This window comes from Martes martes (genome assembly GCF_963455335.1).
Source record: "Martes martes genome assembly, chromosome: 16".
Lineage (NCBI taxonomy): Eukaryota > Metazoa > Chordata > Mammalia > Carnivora > Mustelidae > Martes > Martes martes.
In genome coordinates, this window is record NC_137904.1 from 52,882,951 (window position 1) to 52,905,454 (window position 22,504).

Consider the following 22,504-nt stretch of genomic DNA (forward strand, 5'->3'; position numbering starts at 1 on the left):
ATTCGCCAATGATGTATCTGATAAAGGATTAGTGTCCAAAATGTAAAGAATTTATCAAACCTAAATACCCCCAAAGTCCCCCCAAATGACAAATAATCAAAAAACAAATAATCCAGTTAAGGATTGGGCAGAAGATAGGAATAGGCATTTCCCCAAAGACACACAGATGGCTAACAGACATATGAAAAGATGCTCAACATTACTCGTCATCAGGGGAATGCAAATCAAAACCATGATGAGATACTGCTTCACACTCCTCAGAATGGCTAAAATTAACAATGCGGGAAAAACATGTTGGTGAGAATTTGAAGAAAAAGGAACCCTTTTACACTATTGGTGGGAATGCAAACTGGTACAGCCAATCCAGAAAACAGTATGGAGGTTCCTCAAAATGATAAAAATAGAACTATCCTACAACCCAGCAATTGCTCTAGTAGGTATTTACCCAAAGGATACAAAGGTACTGATTCGAAGGGACACATGGACCCTGATGTTTATAGCAACATTATCAACAATATTCAAAGTATGGAAAGAGCCCAAAAGTCCATCCACTGATGAATGACTATGTCACACACACACACAGATACACACACACACACACACGAATATTACCCAGCCTTCAAAAAGAGTGAAATCTTGCCATTTTCACCAACATGGATAGAGCTAGAATGTATTAGCTAAGGGAAATAAGTCAGTCAAAGAAAGACAAATACCCTGTGATTTCACTCATATGTAGATTTAAGAAACAAAACAGATGAACGTAGGGGAAGTTGTAAAAAAAAGAGGGAGGAAAACCTCAGGATACTCTTAATGACAGAGAACAAACAGGATTGCTAAAGGGAAGGTTGATGGGCTACGGGCTGGATGGGTGGTAGGGATTAGGAGAGCACTTGTTATGATGAGCACTGGGTGTTGTATGTAAGTGATGAATCACTAAATTTTATTCCTGAAACCAATATTACACTGTATGTTAACTAGAATTTAAATAAAAACTTAAAAAAAAAAAAGATCTATTGATATACAATGCCAACTTAATTAAACTTTCTGAATAAAATTTCCAATACCCTTTTACAGGTTAAGAGTCCCGTAGGAAATAACTAACAATAAATAATCTAATAACATAAAGATATAGATTTGTTTTGTAAGTTTGGGTAAATATGAGAAAGTCATACTTTTCAAGACATCTGTCTATGGTATGTGGAAGCAACAAAAACTAGATTAACTAAAATTTCAGAATGAGAACTATCTTGAAATAAACTGATACCAGTTGCCATTAAGAAAAATTATTTTAGCCCATTGAAGTTGCATCTGTTGTAGTTTTAAAAAATAATATTAGACTTTATTTTTTTAGAACAGTTTCAGGTTTAGAAAAATTAAGTCCCTATTATTACCACGTTTTATCAGTATGGTACAGTAGTTAGAACTGACGAACCAGTTTTGATAGGTTAGTATTAACTAAAGTCCATGAATCATTTGAATATCTCTTCTTTGGGTTTTATATATATATATATATATATATATATATATATATATATATATATAGTTCTATTGGTTTTGACAAATGTATGCGGTCGCATATCCACCATTATAGTATCGTGTAGAATAGTGTACCCTAAAAATCTTCCCTTCTCCATCTCTTCTTCCCTCCCTTCCTCCCCTGAACCTCTGTACCATTGATCTTTTTACTATCTCTTTAATTTTGCCTTTCCCAGAATGTCAGGAAGTTGGCCTTTCACTTGAGATGGGGCACGTTCAGGGTGGTATGGCCATAGACCAGATGGGTGGCCTTTCAGAAAGACTTCTAATTAACAGTGTGCATTAACGTTTCCTCCATGTCTTTTTCTGGCTTGATGTCATGGTTGTTCTAATTTGTGTTTTCTGATGGCTAATGATAATATCTTTTCATATGCTTCTGGCCCATTTATATATCTTTTTATGTGAAGTATTTGTTCAATGCTATCACATTTTTTAAGGATTTATTTATTTTAGAGAGAGAGAGAAAGCCCGGGGGGGGGTGGGGGAGGGAGAGAGAGTCCCAAGCAGACTCTGCATTGCCGATAGAACTTGACAACGGGCTTCATCTCACAACCCTGAGATCACGACCTGAGCCGAAACCGAGTTGGGTGCCCAACTGACTAAGCCACCCAGCCGCTCCTCATGTTATTACATTTTAAAATAAATTTAATTTAGGGGCGCCTGGGTGGCTCAGTGGGTTAAAGCCTCTGCCTTTGGCTCAGGTCATGATCTCGGGGTCCTGGGATCGAGCCCTGCATCGGGCTCTCTGCTCAGCGGGGAGCCTGCTTCCCTCTCTCTCTCTGCCTGCCTTTCTGCCTACTTGTGATCTCTCTCCCTCTGTCAAATAAATGGATAAAATCTTAAAAAAAAATTAAAAAAATATTTAAAATTAATTTAAAGTAAAATAAAATTATCTTATTCAAAATAAATAAATTTAAAATAAAAGGTTATTTGCCATTTTATTATTTAGTTGTAAGAGCTCTTTTTATATTCTGGAAACAATTATATTTTGTATTCTAGATACTTTTTATATTCTGGATACAAATTATATTTTTCTATTCTGCATACAAATGGGAATTTTGTTATTTGATAGCTACATAAGTAGGAAGTCTTAATATTGCTAGGATGAATTCCTCTATCACTATGAAATATCCCTCCTATCTTTTCTTGTAGTTTTTTGGTTTGTGAAGGCATATCTTTTCATGCTCTTTAATTTTTGTGTCTTTATGTTTAAAACAGATCAATTGTAGACAGCATATAATGGGGTCATTCTTTAAAAATGTAGTCTGTCTCTGTCATTTATTAGAGTGGTTAGTTAATTTAAACTTAATGTAATTATTGATATAGCTGGTTGGTTTTCAATGTACTTTCTTGGTATTTGTTTCCACTGGTACCTTATTTTTTCCACTTCTTTGTTGTCCTATTTTCATTTATTCATTTAAAAATTATTGGGGTAGAGAGGGATGGTGTGGCTGGTTTAGGGACACTGGGAAGGGTATGTGCTATGGGGAACGCTGTGAATTGGGTAAGACTGATGGATCGCAGACCTGTGCCCCTGAAGCAAATAATACATTCTATGTTAATAAAAAAAGTTATTTAAATTTTTCTATTGAATTCTTCGTTATATACGCTTTGATATTTTTCTTTATTGATTGTTCTAGGGCTAAAAACGTGCTTCCTGCCCCTGTCAGAGTCTGTGTACGGTCAATACAGAACCACCTCCTGCTGGATCGTCCCGCTCTCTTCTTCCTATGTTGCAAATCTAATAATTCAGAAACAGTATAATTCAGTTTAACCCTGATTCTCTGTGCTGTTTTTGACATAGTTCTACATACATTAAACCCCACCTTCCAGTGTTGTCAATTTTGCACTAAATAGTTGTCTTTTGAGGAAATTAGGAGAAGAGAAAACCGCTCTTCTGTATGTATCCACTTATCTACTCCTCCAGGTCCTCTTCTTCCTTTCAAATCTGGGTTTGTATCTGGTATAATTTCCTTTCATCCTTAGGAACATCTTTTATGATTTCTTGTAGTGCAGTTCTACTGGTGACAACTCCTGTCAGCTTTCCTTTTATCTGGAATGATTTTTTTTTCTTTCCCTTTCAGCGCGTCTGAGATATTATTCCTTTGTCCTCTGGCCTCTATTGTTTCTCTTGAGGAGTGAGCAGTCATTCTTATTATTGTTCCCCTGTAGATCATGTCTCTTTTCTTCTGCCTGTTGTAAAAGTTTCCTCTTTATCTTTGGTTTTCAGCAGTGTGACTGTAATGCGCCTAAATGTTTTCTCAGAGTTCACGGAGCATCTTGGATCTCTAAGTTAGTATTTATTTTTTCTCAAACTTGGGAAGTTCTTGGCCATTATTTCTTTAACTCACTTCCCTCTTCAGATATATTAGACTCTGATTTTGTTCCACAGCTGCCTGAAGTTTTGTTCATTTTTCATTAATTCTTTAATTTTTTTTTTCCCTCTCAGTCATTGGCTTAGATCATTTCTATTGGTGTGTCATCAAATTTATAGACACTTCCTTCTGCCATCCCAGAGGTATTGCTAAACTTATCTAGGGATTTTTTTCCCTCTCAGTTGTTATAATTTTCTATTCTGGAATTTCTATTTCTCTTTATAATTCCATTACGCTGCTGAGATTCCTTATCTGTTCTCTCATTAAAATGAATACTTAATTTTTTGAATATATTTTCCTTTAGTTCTTTGCAGTACTTATATTAACTGCTTTAAAGTCTTATGTGCCCAGTAGGTTCCTCCTGGGCCTTATTAGCTCCTTTTACTTATTTGTTCTTGCCTATAGACAACATTTTTCTTTTTTTCATGTTTATTAGTTTCTGTGTATAAGACATTGTCATTGTGGATGATACATTTTGGAGACCTCTAGATTCTGTGGTCTTCTGCCGTACGATGGTGATTTTCATTGTTGTTGTTCTTATGGGCTGTTCAAGTATTGGTCAGTTACCTCTAACTTGTGTAAACTTGACTTTACATTCTATTAAGGCAAAAATGTGGAAAGCCAAAGATATTTCCCAAACTCCTCCAGCATGGTGGGCTCTAATCTACAAGCTCTGTCTCTTCTGAAGATCTTGTAAAGGCTTGCTTTTAGACTTTACGGGGTAGGTTTAGGATAAGCCTGAAGTGTGGCTTTAGGTGGATGGGGAGGTCTTCCCAAGTTGTTAGGAAGCTTTCTTCAGTTTGCTTGGGCTGGGCCTTCAGTGTCTCACAGCACCGTGTCATCTGGTGTCTGTTGTATTTCCTACTTTAGAGCAGCCCAGCTGTGTTATTTATCCAGTGTGTGCACCCGGTGCGCCAGATGCACGCACGTTCCCTCCCCATGTTCAAGGGCTGGCGTGGCTCCCGCTGGCAGTTCCCACATTCCTGGTGCCCTCTACTTAAGATTCCAGCTTCTTCAGCTGTCCTGAACTCTGACCTTCGCCTTCCCAGTTCAGTAGAGCTTTGGGGCTCCACTTGGACGGTGCTTGTGCCCATGCAGAGAGCCAGAACGATAGTGGGGCTCAGCTTAGGAGGATGGCAGTATCACACTGCCTGTTTCCTAATACCTGGGAATGGTCACCTCCTGTATTTCATCCCATTTTGTGCTTGTTAACATTGGGAGGTAAGTTTGGTACTAATCACTCCATTATAACCTGAAGTAGACCTCCATGGTTCTTCAGTTTGAAATAGATAGTGTATATACTGGGCCCAGTTAAAGAAAACTTAAGTGTTGTTTGGAATAGACTTACGGGAACAGGGGGTCAAACAAATTAGAAGTGCTGTATTCAGTCTTTTAATTTCAGTCTTTGTGTTAAATTAAGCAAGGCTGTTTACTCTCTTTCCATATGCATACGGTATATATGTAGAGAGATGTGCATATATGTATGCATATCTATATATCTGTATCTTGTGTCCTGTATTGTCTTTATATACTATACTAGTAAAATTACTTCTGTATTCTAATCCTGATAATTTGTCATGAATGATGCCCCTGAGTACAGGCAGAAATATAGAACTATTTTTTTGGTGTAAAGGTAAGAGTTTCCAGAAAGAAATACTCCTTTATTATTATTATTTTAGGATGGCAGTAGAGAAACTATCTATTTAATAGTAACCTGATGATAACTTATTGTTCTCTCTCTTAACCAAGTTGTCAAATGCTACATTGGCTATACTGGGACAAACCATTCTCTTCCTAATAAGATGGAATGAAAAAGGACACAACATCACATTAGGTTAATCTTGCCAAAATCTAGTAAATCTAATGATCAGGAAACATCAGACAAATCCAAACTGAGGGACATTCAGTGATTCACTATACTCTTCTAAAATGTCAAGGTTAAGAAACACAAAGAAAGGCTGCCTTAAATTAAAGGAGATACAGTTGATATATTACTTAAGGGCAATGTGTGATCCTGAATTGGATCTTGGAATGGGGAAAAAAAAACACCTACAAATGGCGTTATTGTGATAACTGATAAAGCTTGACTATAGATTGTGCACTAAGTAATATTATTGTATTGTTACATTTTCTGATTTCGATAATGGCTATGGTTATGGAAGACAGCACCTTTGTTTTTTAAGGAAATATACACTGAAGTTTTTAGGGACAAAGGAGCAGGATATCTCTAGCTTTCTCACAAAGGGTTCAGAAAGTAGTTTCATGTATGTCTCTGAGTAGATATAGATTTTAAAAATGATAAAGCACATTAGGCAAAATATAAACCGTTTGTGAATCTGGGTAAAGGGATATGGGAGCTCCTTGTACTATATTGTAACTTTTCTTTAAGTTTAATATTATACCAAAGTTAAAATTATAGCAGAAAAGTCAAATTTAGATATATCTCTGTGGTTGCAAGAACAGAGACCCATCGAGCTTCCCTGAAATAAAAAAGAATGCAGAAAACCTTCAAATTCAAGCACACTTACTGTCATGGACACTATTAGGGCCTGAGTTTGCTTACTTGATATTGAAGATACTATATGGTTTCTAGTCTTTGCTATGTTGGTATATGTGGTTTGCTCTCTTCTCTGTAATGGATTCCTTTACTGTCTCTCAGTTGCTGCCCCTCTAGAACTTGTTTGTTCCTCAAAGTCGCTAACTTGCTGCCCTAGGTCACATTCTTGAGAGAGAGCATCAGAACGATTATTCTCCAACTAATGGATTGGCCAAACATGTGTCAAGTGTTTATTCCTAATCTGGTCAACCAAGATTGAAATGGAACAGACGGGAGGAGGTGGTTTGGATTATGGCAACATAGTTCCATGGCATTTAGGGCTGCCCCTCAGAAGCAAAGGGTATGACAAATTCTCTCAAAGGTGTTGGGGAAAGATATGGCAATGAACTCTGTCTCCCATATCTGCCCAGCTTGCTTATACTGCTTTTTGAGTTTAATTACTTTTTAAAAGACTCCTACAATGCTTCTGTTGAGGATCTTCACACGGACTTAGATCACTCAGTCCCCTTTCTGCTGAAATGAAGAAGTAACAAAGGGAGTTAGAGGCAAAAGAATGGAAACATTCACAGTCACTTCCTTGTGTGTAGTAAGTGGATGACTGCTTTCCTCTCCACCACTCCTTGTTTAAAAAATCATGAGACTGGGCGGGAGGAGTCAAGATGGCGGAGAAGTGGCAGGCTGAGACGACATCGGGTAGCAGGAGATCAGCTAGACAGCTTATCTAACCATTGCGAACACCTACAAATCCAACGGGAAATCGAAGAGAAGAAGAGCAACAATTCTAGAAACTGGAAATCGATCACTTTCTGAAAGGTAGGACCCGTGGAGAAGTGAATCCAAAGTGACGGGAAGACAGACCACGGGGGGAGGGGCCGGCTCCAGGCAAGCGGCGGAGCAATGGAGCACAAAATCGGGACTTTTGAAAGTCTGCTCCATGGAGGGACATCGCTCCAGAGGCTAAACTGGGGGGGAAGCCCACGCGGGCTCAGCGTAACTCCAGGTCCCGCGGGGTCACAGAAGGACCAGGGGTGTCTGAGTGCCACAGAGCTTGCAGGTATTAGAGCAGGGAAGCCGGCTACAACGACAAAGCCGAGGAGTGAGCTCTCAGCCCGGGGTTACCTTGTGCCGGTTGCAGGCTGGGTGGGCTCGGAGCGTGGCCGGAGGCCATGGAGATGGAAGCGAATGGGCGCTTTTTTCCAAGTGCCAGCAATTGACTGCTTTACTCCAGGTGTGACCGGAGGTCAGGGAGGCAGAGGCGGTTGGGTGCTTTTCTCTGAGGGTGCACTGAGGAGTGGGACCCCAAGCTCTTGGCTCCTCTGGGCCAGAGATTGGGAAGCCGCCATCTTTATTCCCGTCCTCCGGAACTCTACGGAAAGTGCTCAGGGAACAAAAGCTCCCGAAAGCAAACACCAGTGGATTACTTAGCCCGCCCCCTGGCAAGGGTGGTGCAATTCCGCCTGCGGCAAAGACACTTGAGAATCACTACAACAGGCCCCTCCCCCAGAAGATCAACAAGAAACCCAGCCAAGACCAACTTCACCTACCAAGAACAGCGGAATTCTAGAGGAGGAGAAAGCAAATCTTATCTGGACAAAATGACAAGGCGGAAGAACTCACCACAAAAAAAAGAACAAGAGGCAGTACCAAAGGCTGGGGACCTAATCAATACAGACATTGGTAATATGACAGATCTAGAGTTCAGAATGACGATTCTCAAGGTTCTAGCCGGACTCGAAAAAGGCATAGAAGATATTAGAGAAACCCTCTCCGGAGAGATAAAAGCCCTTTCTGGAGAAATAAAAGAACTAAAATCTAACCAAGTTGAAATCAAAAAAGCTATTAATGAGCTGCAATCAAAAATGGAAGCTCTCATTACTAGGATAAATGAGGCAGAAGAAAGAATTAGTGACATAGAAGACCAAATGACAGAGAATAAAGAAGCTGAGCAAAAGAGAGACAAACAAATACTGGACCACGAGCAGAGAATTCGAGAGATAAGCGACACCATAAGATGACACAACATTAGAATAATTGGAATTCCAGAAGAAGAAGAAAGAGAGAGGGGAGCAGAAGGTATATTGGAGACAATTATTGGAGAGAATTTCCCTAATATGGCAAAGGGAACAAACACCAAAATCCAGGAGATGCTAAGAACACCCCTCAAAATCAATAAAAATAGGTCCACACCTCGTGACCTGATAGTAAAATTTACAAGTCTTAGTGACAAAGAAAAATCCTGAAAGCGGCCCGGGAAAAGAAGTCTGTAACATACAAGGGTAAAAACATTAGATTGGCAGTGGACCTATCCACAGAGACCTGGCAGGCCAGAAAGAAGTGGCATGATATATTCAGAGCACTAAACGAGAAAAACATGCAGCCAAGAATACTATATCCAGCTAGGCTATCATTGAAAATAGAAGGAGAGATAAAGAGCTTCCAGGACAAACAAAAGCTGAAAGAATTTGCAAACACCAAACCAGCTCTACAGGAAATATTGAAAGGGGTCCTCTAAGCAGAGAGAGACCCTAAAAGTAGTAGATCAGAAAGAAACAGAGACAATATACAGTAACAGTCACCTTACAGGCAATACAATGGCACTAAATTCATATCTCTCAATAGTTACCCTGAATGTTAATGGGCTAAATGCCGCAATCAAAAGACACAGGGTATCAGAATGGATAAAAAAAACAAAACCCATCAATATGCTGCCTACAAGAAACTCATTTTAGACCCAAAGACACCTCCAGATTTAAAGTGAGGGGGTGGAAAACAATGTACCATGCTAATGGACATCAGAAGAAAGCTGGGGTGGCAATCCTTATATTAGATCAATTAGATTTTAAGCCAAAGACTATAATAAGAGATGAGGAAGAACACTATATCATACTCAAAGGGTCTGTCCAACAAGAAGACCTGACAATCTTAAATATCTATGCCCCTAACATGGGAGCAGCCAACTATATAAACCAATTAATAACAAAATCAAAGAAATACATCGAAAGTAATAAAATAATAGCAGGGGACTTTAACACTCCCCTCACTGAAATGGACAGATCATCTAAGCAAAAGATCAACAAGGAAATAAAGGCCTTAAATGACACACTGGACCAGATGGACATCACAGATATATTCAGAACATTCCATCCCAAAGCAACAGAATATACATTCTTCTCTAGTGCACATGGAACATTCTCCAGAATAGACCACATCCTGGGTCATAAATCAGGTCTCAACCGGTATCAAAAGTTTGGGATCATTCCCTGCATATTAACAGACCACAATGCTCTGAAGCTAGAACTCAATCACAAGAGGAAATTTGGAAAGAATGCAAATACATGGAGACTAAACAGCATCCTTCTAAAAAATGAATGGGTCAACCAGGAAATTAAAGAAGAATTGAAAAAATTCATGGAAACAAATGATAATGAAAACACAACGGTTCAAAATCTGTGGGACACAACAAAGGCAGTCCTGAGAGGAAAATATATAGCAGTACAAGCCTTTCTCAAGAAACAAGAAAGGTCTCAAATACACAACCTAACCCTACACCTAAAGGAGCTGGAGAAAGAACAACAAAGAAAGCCTAAACCCAGCAGGAGAAGAGAAATCATAAAGATCAGAGCAGAAATTAATGAAATAGAAACTAAAAAAACAATAGAACAAATCAACAAAACTAGGAGCTGGTTCTTTGAAAGAATTAATAAGATTGACAAACCCCTGGCCAGACTTATCAAAAAGAAAAGAGAAAGGATGCAAATAAATAAAATCATGAATGAAAGAGGAGAGATTACAGCCAACACCAAAGAAATACAAAGAATTATAAGAACATACTACGAGCAACTCTACGCCAACAAATTCGACAATCTGGAAGAAATGGATACATTTCTAGAGACATATAAACTACCACAACTGAACCAGGAAGAAATAGAAAGCCTGAACAGACCCATAACCAGTAAGGAGATTAAAACAGTCATCAAAAATCTCCAAACAGACAAAAGTCCAGGACCAGATGGCTTCCCAGGGGAATTCTACCAAACATTTAAAGAAGAATTAATTCCCAGTCTCCTGAAACTGTTCCAAAAAATAGAAATGGAAGGAAAACTTCCAAACTCATTTTATGAGGCCAGCATCACCTTGATCCCAAAACCAGACAAGGATCCCATCAAAAAAGAGAATTACAGACCAATATCCTTGATGAACACAGATGCGAAAATTCTCACCAAAATACTGGCCAATAGGATCCAATAGTACATTAAAAGGATTATTCACCACGACCAAGTGGGATTTATTCCAAGGCTGCAAGGTTGGTTCAACATCCACAAATCCATCAATGTGATGCAATACATTAATAAAAGAAAGAATAAGAACCATATGATACTCTCAATAGATGCCGAAAAAGCATTTGACAAAGTGCAGCATCCCTTCCTGATTAAAACTCTTCAATGTGTAGGGATAGAGGGCACATACCTCAATATTATCAAAACCATCTATGAAAAACCCACTGCAAATATCATTCTTAATGGAGAAAAACTGAAAGCTTTTCCGCTAAGGTCAGGAACACGGCAAGGATGTCCATTATCACCACTGCTATTCAACATAGTACTAGAAGTCCTAGCCTCAGCAATCAGACAACAAACAGAAATTAAAGGCATCCAAATCGGCAAAGAAGAAGTCAAACTATCACTCTTTGCAGATGATATGATACTATATGTGGAAAACGTAAAAGGCTCCACTCCAAAACTGCTAGAACTTGTACAGGAATTCAGTAAAGTGTCAGGATATAAAGTCAATGCACAGAAATCAGTTGCATTTCTTTACACTAACAACAAGACAGAAGAAAGAGAAATTGAGTCAGTCCCATTTACAATTGCACCCAAAACCATAAGATACCTAGGAATAAATCTAACCAAAGAGGCAAAGAATCTATACTCAGAAAACCATAAAGTACTCATGAAAGAAATTGAGGAAGACACAAAGAAATGGAAAAATGTTCCATGCTCATGGATTGGAAGAACAAATATTGTGAAAATGTCTATTCTACCTAAAGCAATCTACGCATTTAATGCAATCCCTATCAAAATCCCATCCTTTTTTTTTCAAAGAAATAGAACAAATAATCCTAAAATTTATATGGAACCAGAAAAGACCTCGAATAGCCAAAGGAATATTGAAAAAGAAAGCCAAAGTCAGTGGCATCACAATTCCAGACTTCAAGCTCTATAACAAAGCTGTCATCAAGACAGTATGGTACTGGCATAAAAACAGACATATAGATCAATGGAACAGAATAGAGAGCCCAGAAATAGACCCTCAACTCTATGGTCAACTAATTTTTGACAAAGGAGGAAGGAATGTCCAATGGAAAAAAGACAGCCTCTTCAACAAATGGTGCTGGGAAAATTGGACAGCCACATGCAGAAAAATGAAATTGGACCATTTCCTTACACCACACACGAAAATAGACTCAAAATGGATGAAGGACCTCAATGTGAGAAAGGAATCCATCAAAATCCTTGAGGAGAATGCAGGCAGCAACCTCTTTGACCTCAACTGCAGCAACTTCTTCCTAGGAACATCGCCAAAGGCAACAGAAGCAAGGGCAAAAATGAACTATTGGGATTTCATCAAGATCAAAAGCTTTTGCACAGCAAAGGAAACAGTTAACAAAACCAAAAGACAACTGACAGAATGGGAGAAGATATTTGCAAACGACATATCAGATAAAGGGCTAGTATCCAAAATCTATAAAGAACTTATCAAACTCAACACCCAAAGAACAAATACTCCAATCAAGAAATGGGCAGAGGACATGAACAGACATTTCTGCAAAGAAGACATCCAGATGGCCAACAGACACATGAAAAAATGCTCCACATCACTCGGCATCAGTGAAATACAAATCAAAACCACAATGAGATACCACCTCACACCAGTCAGAATGGCTAAAATTAACAAGTCAAGAAATGACAGATGCTGGCGAGGATGCGGAGAAAGGGGAACCCTCCTACACTGTTCATGGGAATGCAAGCTGGTGCAACCACTCTGGAAAACAGTGTGGAGGTTCCTCAAGAAACTGAAAATAGAGCTACCCTATGACCCAGCGATTACACTACTGGGTTTATATCCTAAAGATACAAACGTGGTGCTCCGAAGGGGCACGTGCACCCAAATGTTTATAGCAGCAATGTCCACAATAGCCAAACTGTGGAAAGAACCTAGATGTCCATCAACAGAAGAATGGATAAAGAAGATGTGGTATATATACACAATGGAATACTATGCAGCCATCAAAAGACATGAAATCTTGCCATTTGCGATGACGTGGATGGAACTAGAGGGTATTATGCTTAGCGAAATAAGTCAATCGGAGAAAGACAACTATCATATGATCTCTTTGATATGAGGAAGTGGAGATGCACTGTGAGGGGATTGGGGGGAGGTAGGAAAAGAAAAAATGAAAGAAGATGGGATCGGGAGGGAGACATACCATAAAAGACTCAATCTCAAAAAACAGACTGAGGGTTGCTGGGGGGAGGGGGGACGGGGGAGGGTGGTGGGGATATGGACATTGGGGAGGGTATGGGCTATGATGAGTGCTGTGAAAGGTGTAAACCTGGTGATTCACAGACCTGTACCCCTGGGGATAAAAATACATTATATGTTTATTAAAATAAATAAATTAATTAAAAATCAGGAGACTGTTAACTTTTGTTTGTGAAAGTTTTAAATTTCATTTTTTGTGTTGACTTGATCATGCATGTTTATCTTAAGTTCAGATTCATTACTTTTTTGAAATAGCAATTGAAACATATAAAGTGTATTTCAGAATTTTCAAGAGAGCATTTTGACAGGACATTTGTAATATTTTAAAAGAAAATTTTCCTGAAGGTTGTAAACTGATTTTTTTTTAAAGATTTTATTTATTTATTTGACAGACAGAGATCACAAGTAGGCAGAGAGGCAGGCAGAGAGAGAGGAGGAAGCAGGCTCCCCGCGGAGCAGAGAGCTCAATGCGGGGCTCGATCCCAGAACCCTGGGATCATGACCTGAACTGAAGGCAGAGGCTTTAACCCACTGAGCCACCCAGGCGCCCCTGTAAACTAATTTTTTTTTGAGTACCTACTTTTTGCCAAGCATTGTCCTGAGTATAGTTACTTAAACGATATCATTGAAAATAAGCTTCACAGCTCATTGAGGTAAGGGTAATTAATCTTAATTAGCCCAAGATGAAATAGAATCTCAAAATGGTGACTTGCCTAAAGTCACAACAGTTAATGTAATAGGATTAGAATTCGAAATAGAAATGAGGTCTCTCAGACTCCGATGTATATACTTTTTCAAAGGGTAAGGAATCAGGTGGTCAAACATGTTTACATTTGAGATAATCAATTTCATATTTTTCATCTTAAAACCTGTCACTATTATTCTTTTAATTCTGAGATGTGCCCATTATTAACAAGGATTTGTTACATTTAGGCTGACTTCACTCAGAGCACTGGTACAGTAGGTGTTGGTTTGATAAGGATAGGAGTTGTTAATGAATTCTCGAAAGGACATCAAGTTCCTTCCTTGAAGTAGTCAGGGTCTACGATTCCAGGAGACAGAAAATCTGTTAAGAGAAATGTGTGATGATCAGTCATATGCCATGATTGTGGACATCCACTCTCAGATGGTCATGTTTAGGGGCACCTGGGTGGCTCAGTGGGTAAAGCCTCTGCCTTCGGCTCAGGTCATGATCCCAGGGTCCTGGGATTGAGCCCCACATCGGGCTCTCTGCTCAGCAGGAAGCCTGCTTCCCTTCCTCTCTCTCTGCCTGCCTCTCTGCCTGCTTGTGATCTCTCTCTCTGTCAAATAAATAAATAAAATCTTTTTAAAAATGGTCATATTTAAGTATGTAGGTAAATAAGAATAGTTTTAATGAGCATGTAAATGTGAGAAAAGAAAAAAGTAAAAAGCTTGAATAGAGGCTCAAAAATACTAAACAAAGGCTAAACTACTATTGAATTTAGCAAAATATCAATTTAAGATGACTTCTTTTGAGGGTGGAGTGGGGTGGGGATAAGTGCTGAATCTGTATTTAGTAGTCTCTGTTTTGCCTGTGCAGTGAAATTCATTTGAAAATGAGCTTGGAAGTAATCAAAGAATGTAACCAACATGCTGGTAAGATGATGATTGCTAGACCAGTGGCCATAAGAAAAAAGTGGAAAATGGTACTTTCACATCAGGAATTCTTTTAATTTAATTGTGAGCTTTTGCCAGAGGGAAAAGTATGTTAATAACACCTTCAAAATGTTTTTCTTGAAGTTGGACATAAAAACAAAAATGCTGGAAGCTAAATGTCATGAGGAGAAGCTTAAACTGCAGCAGAAACATGATGCCGACGTTCAGAAGGTAGGGTATCTGCCGGAATGTTCTAGGTCTTGTAACCATCATCCCTGCATCCACTTATTTATGTACTTAGAACAGCCTGGGCTATAAATGGAATTTGCTAAATTAATAATTTGGCAAAAGTTGATCTTTAAACTTCATCTTCTGAACAAACGTGTCCATGTAAGTATCCTGATGGTTTGCCTTGCCCTGTAGTTCTTCCTCTGTTTGAAGGCTGGCCTTCTCATAGTCCGTAATCCACATGCTGTCACTACCTTTGTAAAAGCTGAAGTAAGACATCGGCTGTAGACACGGGTTTTTCTTTTAGTCTGATATTCTGTTGGGTTTCTGGAAATTAAAATTTTCTTTTTCATTGGCAAAGGAACTTTTGGGCTTAGTTCTGTTTGGTGTAGACCGCGTGCATCGTGATGGGGTAGCACAGAATGTGGGCTTCTTGGTTCGCTAGCTCATTGGATTTATGCCTTTTAATGTTGCCAGTTTCTTTTTTTTAAAGAAAACTTATTTTTCTTCTTAATGGGCACAGCACCAATAATAATTAATTTATAGTTATCCCACATGGAATTTGAATGATTAGTGTATTTTAGTATTGATTTAAAAAGTTGAGTGATATTTTTATATATTTTAATACATGAAGGTTAATCCAAGTAGAAATTTGGCATTTCCTGTTTCACAGCAAAGCCTGATCCTGCTTCCCAAAACTGAGTGACAGAGGTGGTAGCAGGGACTTGAGGCCACGCATCACATACCCAAGCTTTCTTAAAAGCTGAAAATATATTAATATTTAGTCAGGTGTCTATTTGGCTCATTTTCTTTCAAAACAACAAGAAGGAAACCACTGATTGAAAATTAAAAGGAGAAAAATATATTGAATCCTTTCCCTTCTTCTTTCTTCTTTCCCATTCACATTTTAAAGGCCTGTATTACCTTCTGCTCTTACTAGAATTTTACCTTAGCTTAAATTGGTTAGATAAAAACAGTTTTCTATCACAAATATGTTAGAGATTTAGTAATGTAATTTTAATATAGCATAATTATATATCCAAATGAAATAGAATATATTGATTTTATAAGATAAATAAGTATAAAAATATATTTGGGAAATCATGGTAATAGAGTTTGAAATAGGCTTCTTGGTATGTCCGTTGCAAAAATCTATTCTAAGAAAAACATTTAATAATAAAATTCTTTCCAGGAATTTCTCTTTTAAAATAAATTCTGCGTGAAAAAAGAAAGCAATGCAACTAGTTTGAAATGCCAGGTAAAATATAAATAAAATCCTTGACCTTATGCCAGATTTGGAAAGTATATTCATCAGCTTGTTGCTTAAATGGCATTTTCTAAGTGTCAGGCATTGGGGAGGAACAAAATTAGAGTGTTTTATCTTTTTGCATACATTCTTTTCCTTCTGTGCTTCTTTATGAACATTAGGATCAAATTAGCTCCTTTTCTTATTTACCAGTCATTCTTAGAGGTGGAACTAAAACCGTGAAAGGTAAAGTAAAATGCTGGTAATAAAAGCACTAAGAAAAAGTTGGTTTGACTTCCAAAAGTTGGAAAGACTGGTGAATAATGCCCTCTGCCATTTTTTTTTTTTTAAAGGTGAATTTGGTTGTATAGGAAATATACTCCAACCATAAGAAAAGTAGATATTCCTACTCCTGCCTCGGTTTTAATTTGGTTTTCTTTTTCCCCTTTGTTAGCACATTTTTTGTCCTGCTTGGTAACTATTACATTTATGGTTATTTCTCCAGGTTTTCTTTTCATTTTCTTTTTTCTTTTTTTTTTTTTTTTGTGCCTGTATGTATAGATGTATGTAGGAGTATAAAATCATATTTAAATCTTATAAAATGATTCATTTAAAACTTGTGGCACAATACAATTAATGATGGTTTGTAAAAAGTTGGTTTGACTTCCAAAAGTTGGAAAGAAAAATGTTGGAAAAAAATGGTTTATAATTAACATTTTACATCATTAATTGTACAAAAAATGTAAAATATTTTTACATTTACATCATTAAGATTTTTTACTTATTTTGAACTGATTTTTTTGGTTCATAGTAGCTAGATATAAAAGAAGCATAATACAGCTCAACTTCCCATATTTCTGGGGATTCTTGTTATTGTGCATGAAAAAGAAGGGACACCAGAGAGAGGGAGGATCCAGGGACCACTCATCTGAAGGTGTTCTATCCCAGTGCCAGGGGGAGTGGGGGGTGGATTGTGCTGTGCCAACAGGCCGATTTTCTGATGGCTTCTTTCTGCTACTTTATGACCCTTTAATCTCTGAATTACATTTTAGAGAATCACCTAATTTATTATTTATATTCTCAAAAAATTGATCATGAAAATTGGAAGCTAGTAACATATTTCTTTCAGTAAGCAGTTATTCTAGTATATTTGATATTAGTGCACTAAAATATAATTTTTACTTTTTTTTTGGAAACCATTTATGGGATTAGCTGAGATAGATTTGCAAAAACTATTGTGCTTATTTAAAAAAAGATCTGTGTTCTATGTATAAAAAATAGTTTACTAAAACATTTTAAATTCATTTGCAGATTTTAGAAAGAAAGAATAATGAAATAGAAGAATTGAAAACTTTATACAAAAAGAAACAAAATGAAATGGAGGAGACTATTCGAAAACTTGAAAAAAAAGGTGATGTTGTATGGTTACATTAATTTTTAAAAAGCATTTCCATTTTATTTTGGTGGCTGTATAAAGTAAAATTTCATATCTGACCTTTTAGCATGACATAGGGATGTTTATATGGGCTTTCATACGACTGAGAAAAAACTCTGTGTATGTGTGTGTATATGAGGTGTGTGGTGTGATACATATATATATGTGTGTGTGTATATATATATATATATGGTGTGGGGGGTATGGGGTATGTGGTATGCATGTGGTGGGGTATGGGGTGTGTATATGTATGTGTGTGTATGGGGTATGGGGGGGTGTGTGTGGTATGTGGGGGGATATGTGGTATGTGTATATGTATGTGTACATATGGGGTGTGTGTGTATATTTGGGTGTGTATGGTATGTGTGTGTATGTGTGTGTATGGGGTACATGGGTTATGTGTGTGTGTGTATGGGGAATGTGGTGTGTATGGTGTGTGTGTGTGGTTATGTCTGGGGTGGGGGGATGTGGTGTGTATGTATGTGTGTGTGTGTGCAGGTTTGTGTGTGTATGGGTGGTGGTGACGGCAGGGGTGGTTGGTTTAGTTAAAGAGTTGAAAGAGTCTGTCGCTGTTCCTCCCTCTTCCTAACTCTCTCTCATTATTGGACTGGAGCTGCCCTGAGTAGTTTATAGATTAGAGCTTACTGGCCCTCACAGGGAAGTCTAGGGAAATTACTCCTCCTGGTCTAATAAAATTCGTTGCTTTAAGTACCTCCTTTAAGCTTTGTGGTATATGCTGGTGTCATGATTGACAGAATAAACATTTAAGAAGTATTCCCCATTTATACTTCCATGACGAAGGAAAAGAAAGCATGTAATCAAGTGTAAAATTGACTGTGACTGTAGGTGAAAACATTGAAATGCAACAGGTAGGCAGAGGGAGTGAGTGTTGAAAGTATGTTTTGGAGAAAGGAATTTTAAAAGTTTTGTAAGATTTGATTAGTTCAAGAGAAGAGCTTCACAAACAGGGGTAGGAATGCTGTGTTGTCCTGTGTGGGAAGGATGCTGCCAAGCCGCCGGGCTGGAGTGGATGTCCTGTGCATTAGAAGAAGGATTGCAAAGGACTAGACATGGGATTGGTCCTGACCTAAGCATGACCTTGAATTTCAGACTTAGAAGTTTCAAGTTTTTCCTGTAGATGGTGGGGAGTCAGAGAAGATTTTTGAGAGGTGAGCTTTAGGACCTCATGTTTTAGAAGAAGTAGCCTGGTCATGGTGGGTGTGCCAAACAAGGTGAGGCTGGCTTCTAGTCTTTTATAATAGAGACAGCATGAGGAGAGAGAGAGAGAGCGAGAGAGAGCGAGAACGAGGGAGAGCACATTCCACTTACTAGAAACATGGACTCTAATCCCAGCCCTGCTGTTCAGGGTCTGCTATATGACATCAGGAAGTTTCTGGGCAATGGCGTACTCATTATAAAATGGAGAGGTTGAAATAAGTAATATATAAGTCCCTAACAGCTCAAGGATGTTCTGCTTCCGTGCTTCTGTAACTTTGCACGTGGGGTCATAAGGACCGGGAATACCTGAATGATGGCGGGGGTGAAGAGGCTAGTGAGAGCGAAAGGGAAGAAGACATTTTGAAGGGTTTGGTGAATGGTAAGATAGAAGCGATGGGAGAGTTTTCTGTTTAGGGTTTCCATATGGGACTTTCTGGCTTTCTCCCAAACCACCAACCCTGAATGTATCTGAGAGAATGGTAATGCCCTTGAAATTTAGGGTGGCAATTACATATATAAGTTGACTAATGAAATGGATATTTTTAGGTTTATTTCCAGCCTTAAATGTTGGTGAAAGTAATTAGAAATTTGTTCAGGTTCTTTTGCCAAATATCAGTGGCTACAAAAATATTTAAAATTTTTTTCTAGGTTTTCATTTCTTACCCTGATTCAAACCAGGCAATTTAAACATGTCTAAGATTTAAAAATAATATTTCCTAAGGCTTTTTGAATTGCAAACAGATCTTAGTTTTAATTTTGGAATTGTGAAGTAAAATGTTGTAGATGCTAAGAACTAATATTAGGTTAACTTGGATTCTCCGCCTCTTCCCCTCCTGTGTTGCGTAGTTGAGATACGTGAGTGAAAGAAGTTTGTATGTAAATGTTTATGAAAATTTTGCAATCTTAAAGTAAGTGAAGGAGAACATATTCAGTAAACTAGGAAAATAGTACTTTCAAGCAAACGTACAACTAAATTTATTTTACCCTCCAGAACTTATTTTACATGAACATATTAAACAGATTTTCACTTAAATCAGTGACAAGTTCAAATCATTTAAAAAAAGAAGATAGAAATTTAAATGATTTATAAGGGGAATGTTTTATATAATTTAAAGCCTATTTTGTTTCAGCAACATAAACCCTGGCAATGATTTTAACGTATCTAGGAGCGACAATACATTGAAATGTTGAGTTCCTCTATCTATGTATTCGGGACACATCTTTTTGAGTACTTGCCTGTGTGGCAGTGTTATGCCCTGTAGATAAAAAGTTGAAACATCTCTCTCCTCGGGAGATAGGCAAGCAAGCCATTATAACGTGTAAAGTAATAAGTGATTTATTGGAGAAATAGATGAGGTTTCCTGGAAATGAAGAGGATTTGCTTTCTGGCCTGCAAGGGGAGAAATCTGGTTGGTGAGTGGTTCATAAAGAAGGTGATACTTGAATCGAGACCAAGGTTAAGTAGCGGCTTTTCAACAAGGGAGGGACAGTCATTCCACCTGATAATCCGTCTGGCGTGAATAGATGAAAGATTATGGCCTCGGGAAGCCACAGACAGGTTGGTGTGTTTACAGTACAAGGTTAAAAAGATGGAAGTGGTGAGATATGGCCAGCAAGCAGGCCATGAGGAATTGTTTTCCATATTAGAGATTTTTGGCTTTTACCTTTCAGGTGAGGGGAGCTGTAGAAAGATTTCAAGTCTGGGGGTAACAGGGTCGGATTTGCACTATAGCAAGGCCTCTTCACAGCAGTGAGGACCCACTGGAAGGGAACGGTGTGGAGGCCGGCGCACTGTTTAACCTGTCTAGAGAATGGGGAATAATGGATTGAACGAGGGCTGTGGTGGCAAAAGCGGAGAAAGGAAAGAATAAGAGATACTTTAGACAATTGAGAAGACTTGCAGAAAAATGGAACTGTTAACTGGTAAACCATATTTTTGTCATCAGATGAGGTAACTAGGATTGGCTTAACTGTGTTTTCATCATTTTTGACAGTTCAGACCCTTATACGTGACTGTCAAGTTATCAGAGAGACCAAAGAAAACCAGATTACAGAGCTAAAAAAGATATGTGAACAGAGTACAGAATCTCTGAATAATGACTGGGAAAAAAAGGTAAGCATCATAAAATTGTGACGGAAAATACAAAGGTTTATGCTTCCGAGTAATATATTTTATTATAAAAATAATGGAGGCTCACAGAATATACAGAAAAGTATGAAAAAAGAAAATAAAATAACATAAAATTCAAGACCAACTGTTTAGAAATAACTACTGTTCATGTTTTGATGTATTTTCTTCTAGAAGTCTAAGGGTTTATAAAGTAGTTTTCACTTAGAAAACTTACTTTTGACCAATTCTTGAATTTCATGTTCTGAATTTTTTGTCATAGCCTATAGCTTTTAAGAAAAATTAGTAGGGACAAAGCAATAGGATAACTTTTGGAGATTCTACCTTTCTAATTTTGGATTTAGGCCATTGGATCATTTCTTTTCTGAAGTTTCAGATAACACAATATTTATAGTATAAGCTTGTTTTTGTTGTAAACAAAATCAGTAGTGGGTGGGTTATTCTTGGAGAAACATTTAATTGAATTAAGAAACATATTTTCATGTAAATTAGCAGTGCCAAGAGCAGTGTCATAAAAACACTTCTTATGGACAAATCTCACATACATATAGTACTTTCACTTAAACCCTTAGCCATTAGCTCAAATTATAGTATGTGTTTAAAATAAAGTATGTCACTTCTTTTGAGGTGTTCTGTCATAAAGATATTGTTAACTCATATTCTCTCAATTATGGTCTGGGTTCAGGATGTTTTACTGAAAGTTATAAATGCCTTTCCAAGCAGACACTATTGGTCTGAAGTGCGTCTTGGTGATGGCAGCTTTAAGACAAGTCTGGGAAGTAGACTGCAGATACAGCAGGGTGTGGAGAGTTAGCTCTTTCCTGGTTTTATTTTGTCAATTTATGTGATTTTTTCCTCTTTTTCACGTTTTGGTTTTATCTTTTCTATAAATTTGGCATATTTTTGTGTTTGTTTCAGATACATTTCATACTTAGCAGGTCCCTTCCTCAAGCCTCACCTTCTGTCACAACCCTACACTTCTTCTTATACTTTTGGACTGGCTTCACAGAACTTTCCCAGTTGTCTGACTCTACCATGCTGTTTCCAATCTCTGGGCCTTTAAAAATATTGAATATGATTCACACACTATAAAATTCATCCTCTTAAAGTGTGTACACAGTTCAGTGGTTTTCATTATATTTACAAAATTGCATGACCATCATCACTATCTAATTTCTAGGCATTTCTGTCATCCCAGAGAGAAACCGATTGTCAGCCGCTTCCTGTTCCCCTTTCCTCCAACATTTTACAGCCACTAATCCATTTTCTGTCTCTAGAGTTTTGCCGATAGAGTCACACGCTGTATGGCATTTTGTGACTCACTTCTCTCACTTACCGTGTTTTTAAGTTTCATCATGTTGTGGCATGAATCAAGAGTTCAGTCAGCATTAAGGCTGAATAATGTATTGAATGGACATACCACATTTTGTTTATCCATTCTTCAGTTGATGGGCATTCGAACTGATTCCATTTTTTAGATGTCATGAGTAATGCTGCTATGAAAATTTGTGTACAAGTTTTTGTGTGGACATATGTTTTCATTTCTCTGGGCTATCATATGGGGAAAACCACGGCCCGTGTTTTCCTTCACTCATCCACTCTTAATACTTCTGACTCCAGA

At 37.8% G+C, this 22,504-nt stretch overlaps 1 protein-coding gene across 1 annotated transcript in view; it reads left to right on the forward strand.

The window, feature by feature from the left end:
• The window catches only part of CEP112 (centrosomal protein 112), a 416,538-nt gene that overhangs the window by 76,665 nt on the left and 317,369 nt on the right, over window positions 1-22,504 (forward strand). The window contains exons 9-11 of the mRNA XM_080825467.1: window positions 14,773-14,859; window positions 17,414-17,513; window positions 20,750-20,868. Coding sequence (XP_080681593.1) covers window positions 14,773-14,859; window positions 17,414-17,513; window positions 20,750-20,868 — 306 coding nt within the window. The remainder of the gene's footprint in view (window positions 1-14,772; window positions 14,860-17,413; window positions 17,514-20,749; window positions 20,869-22,504) is intronic.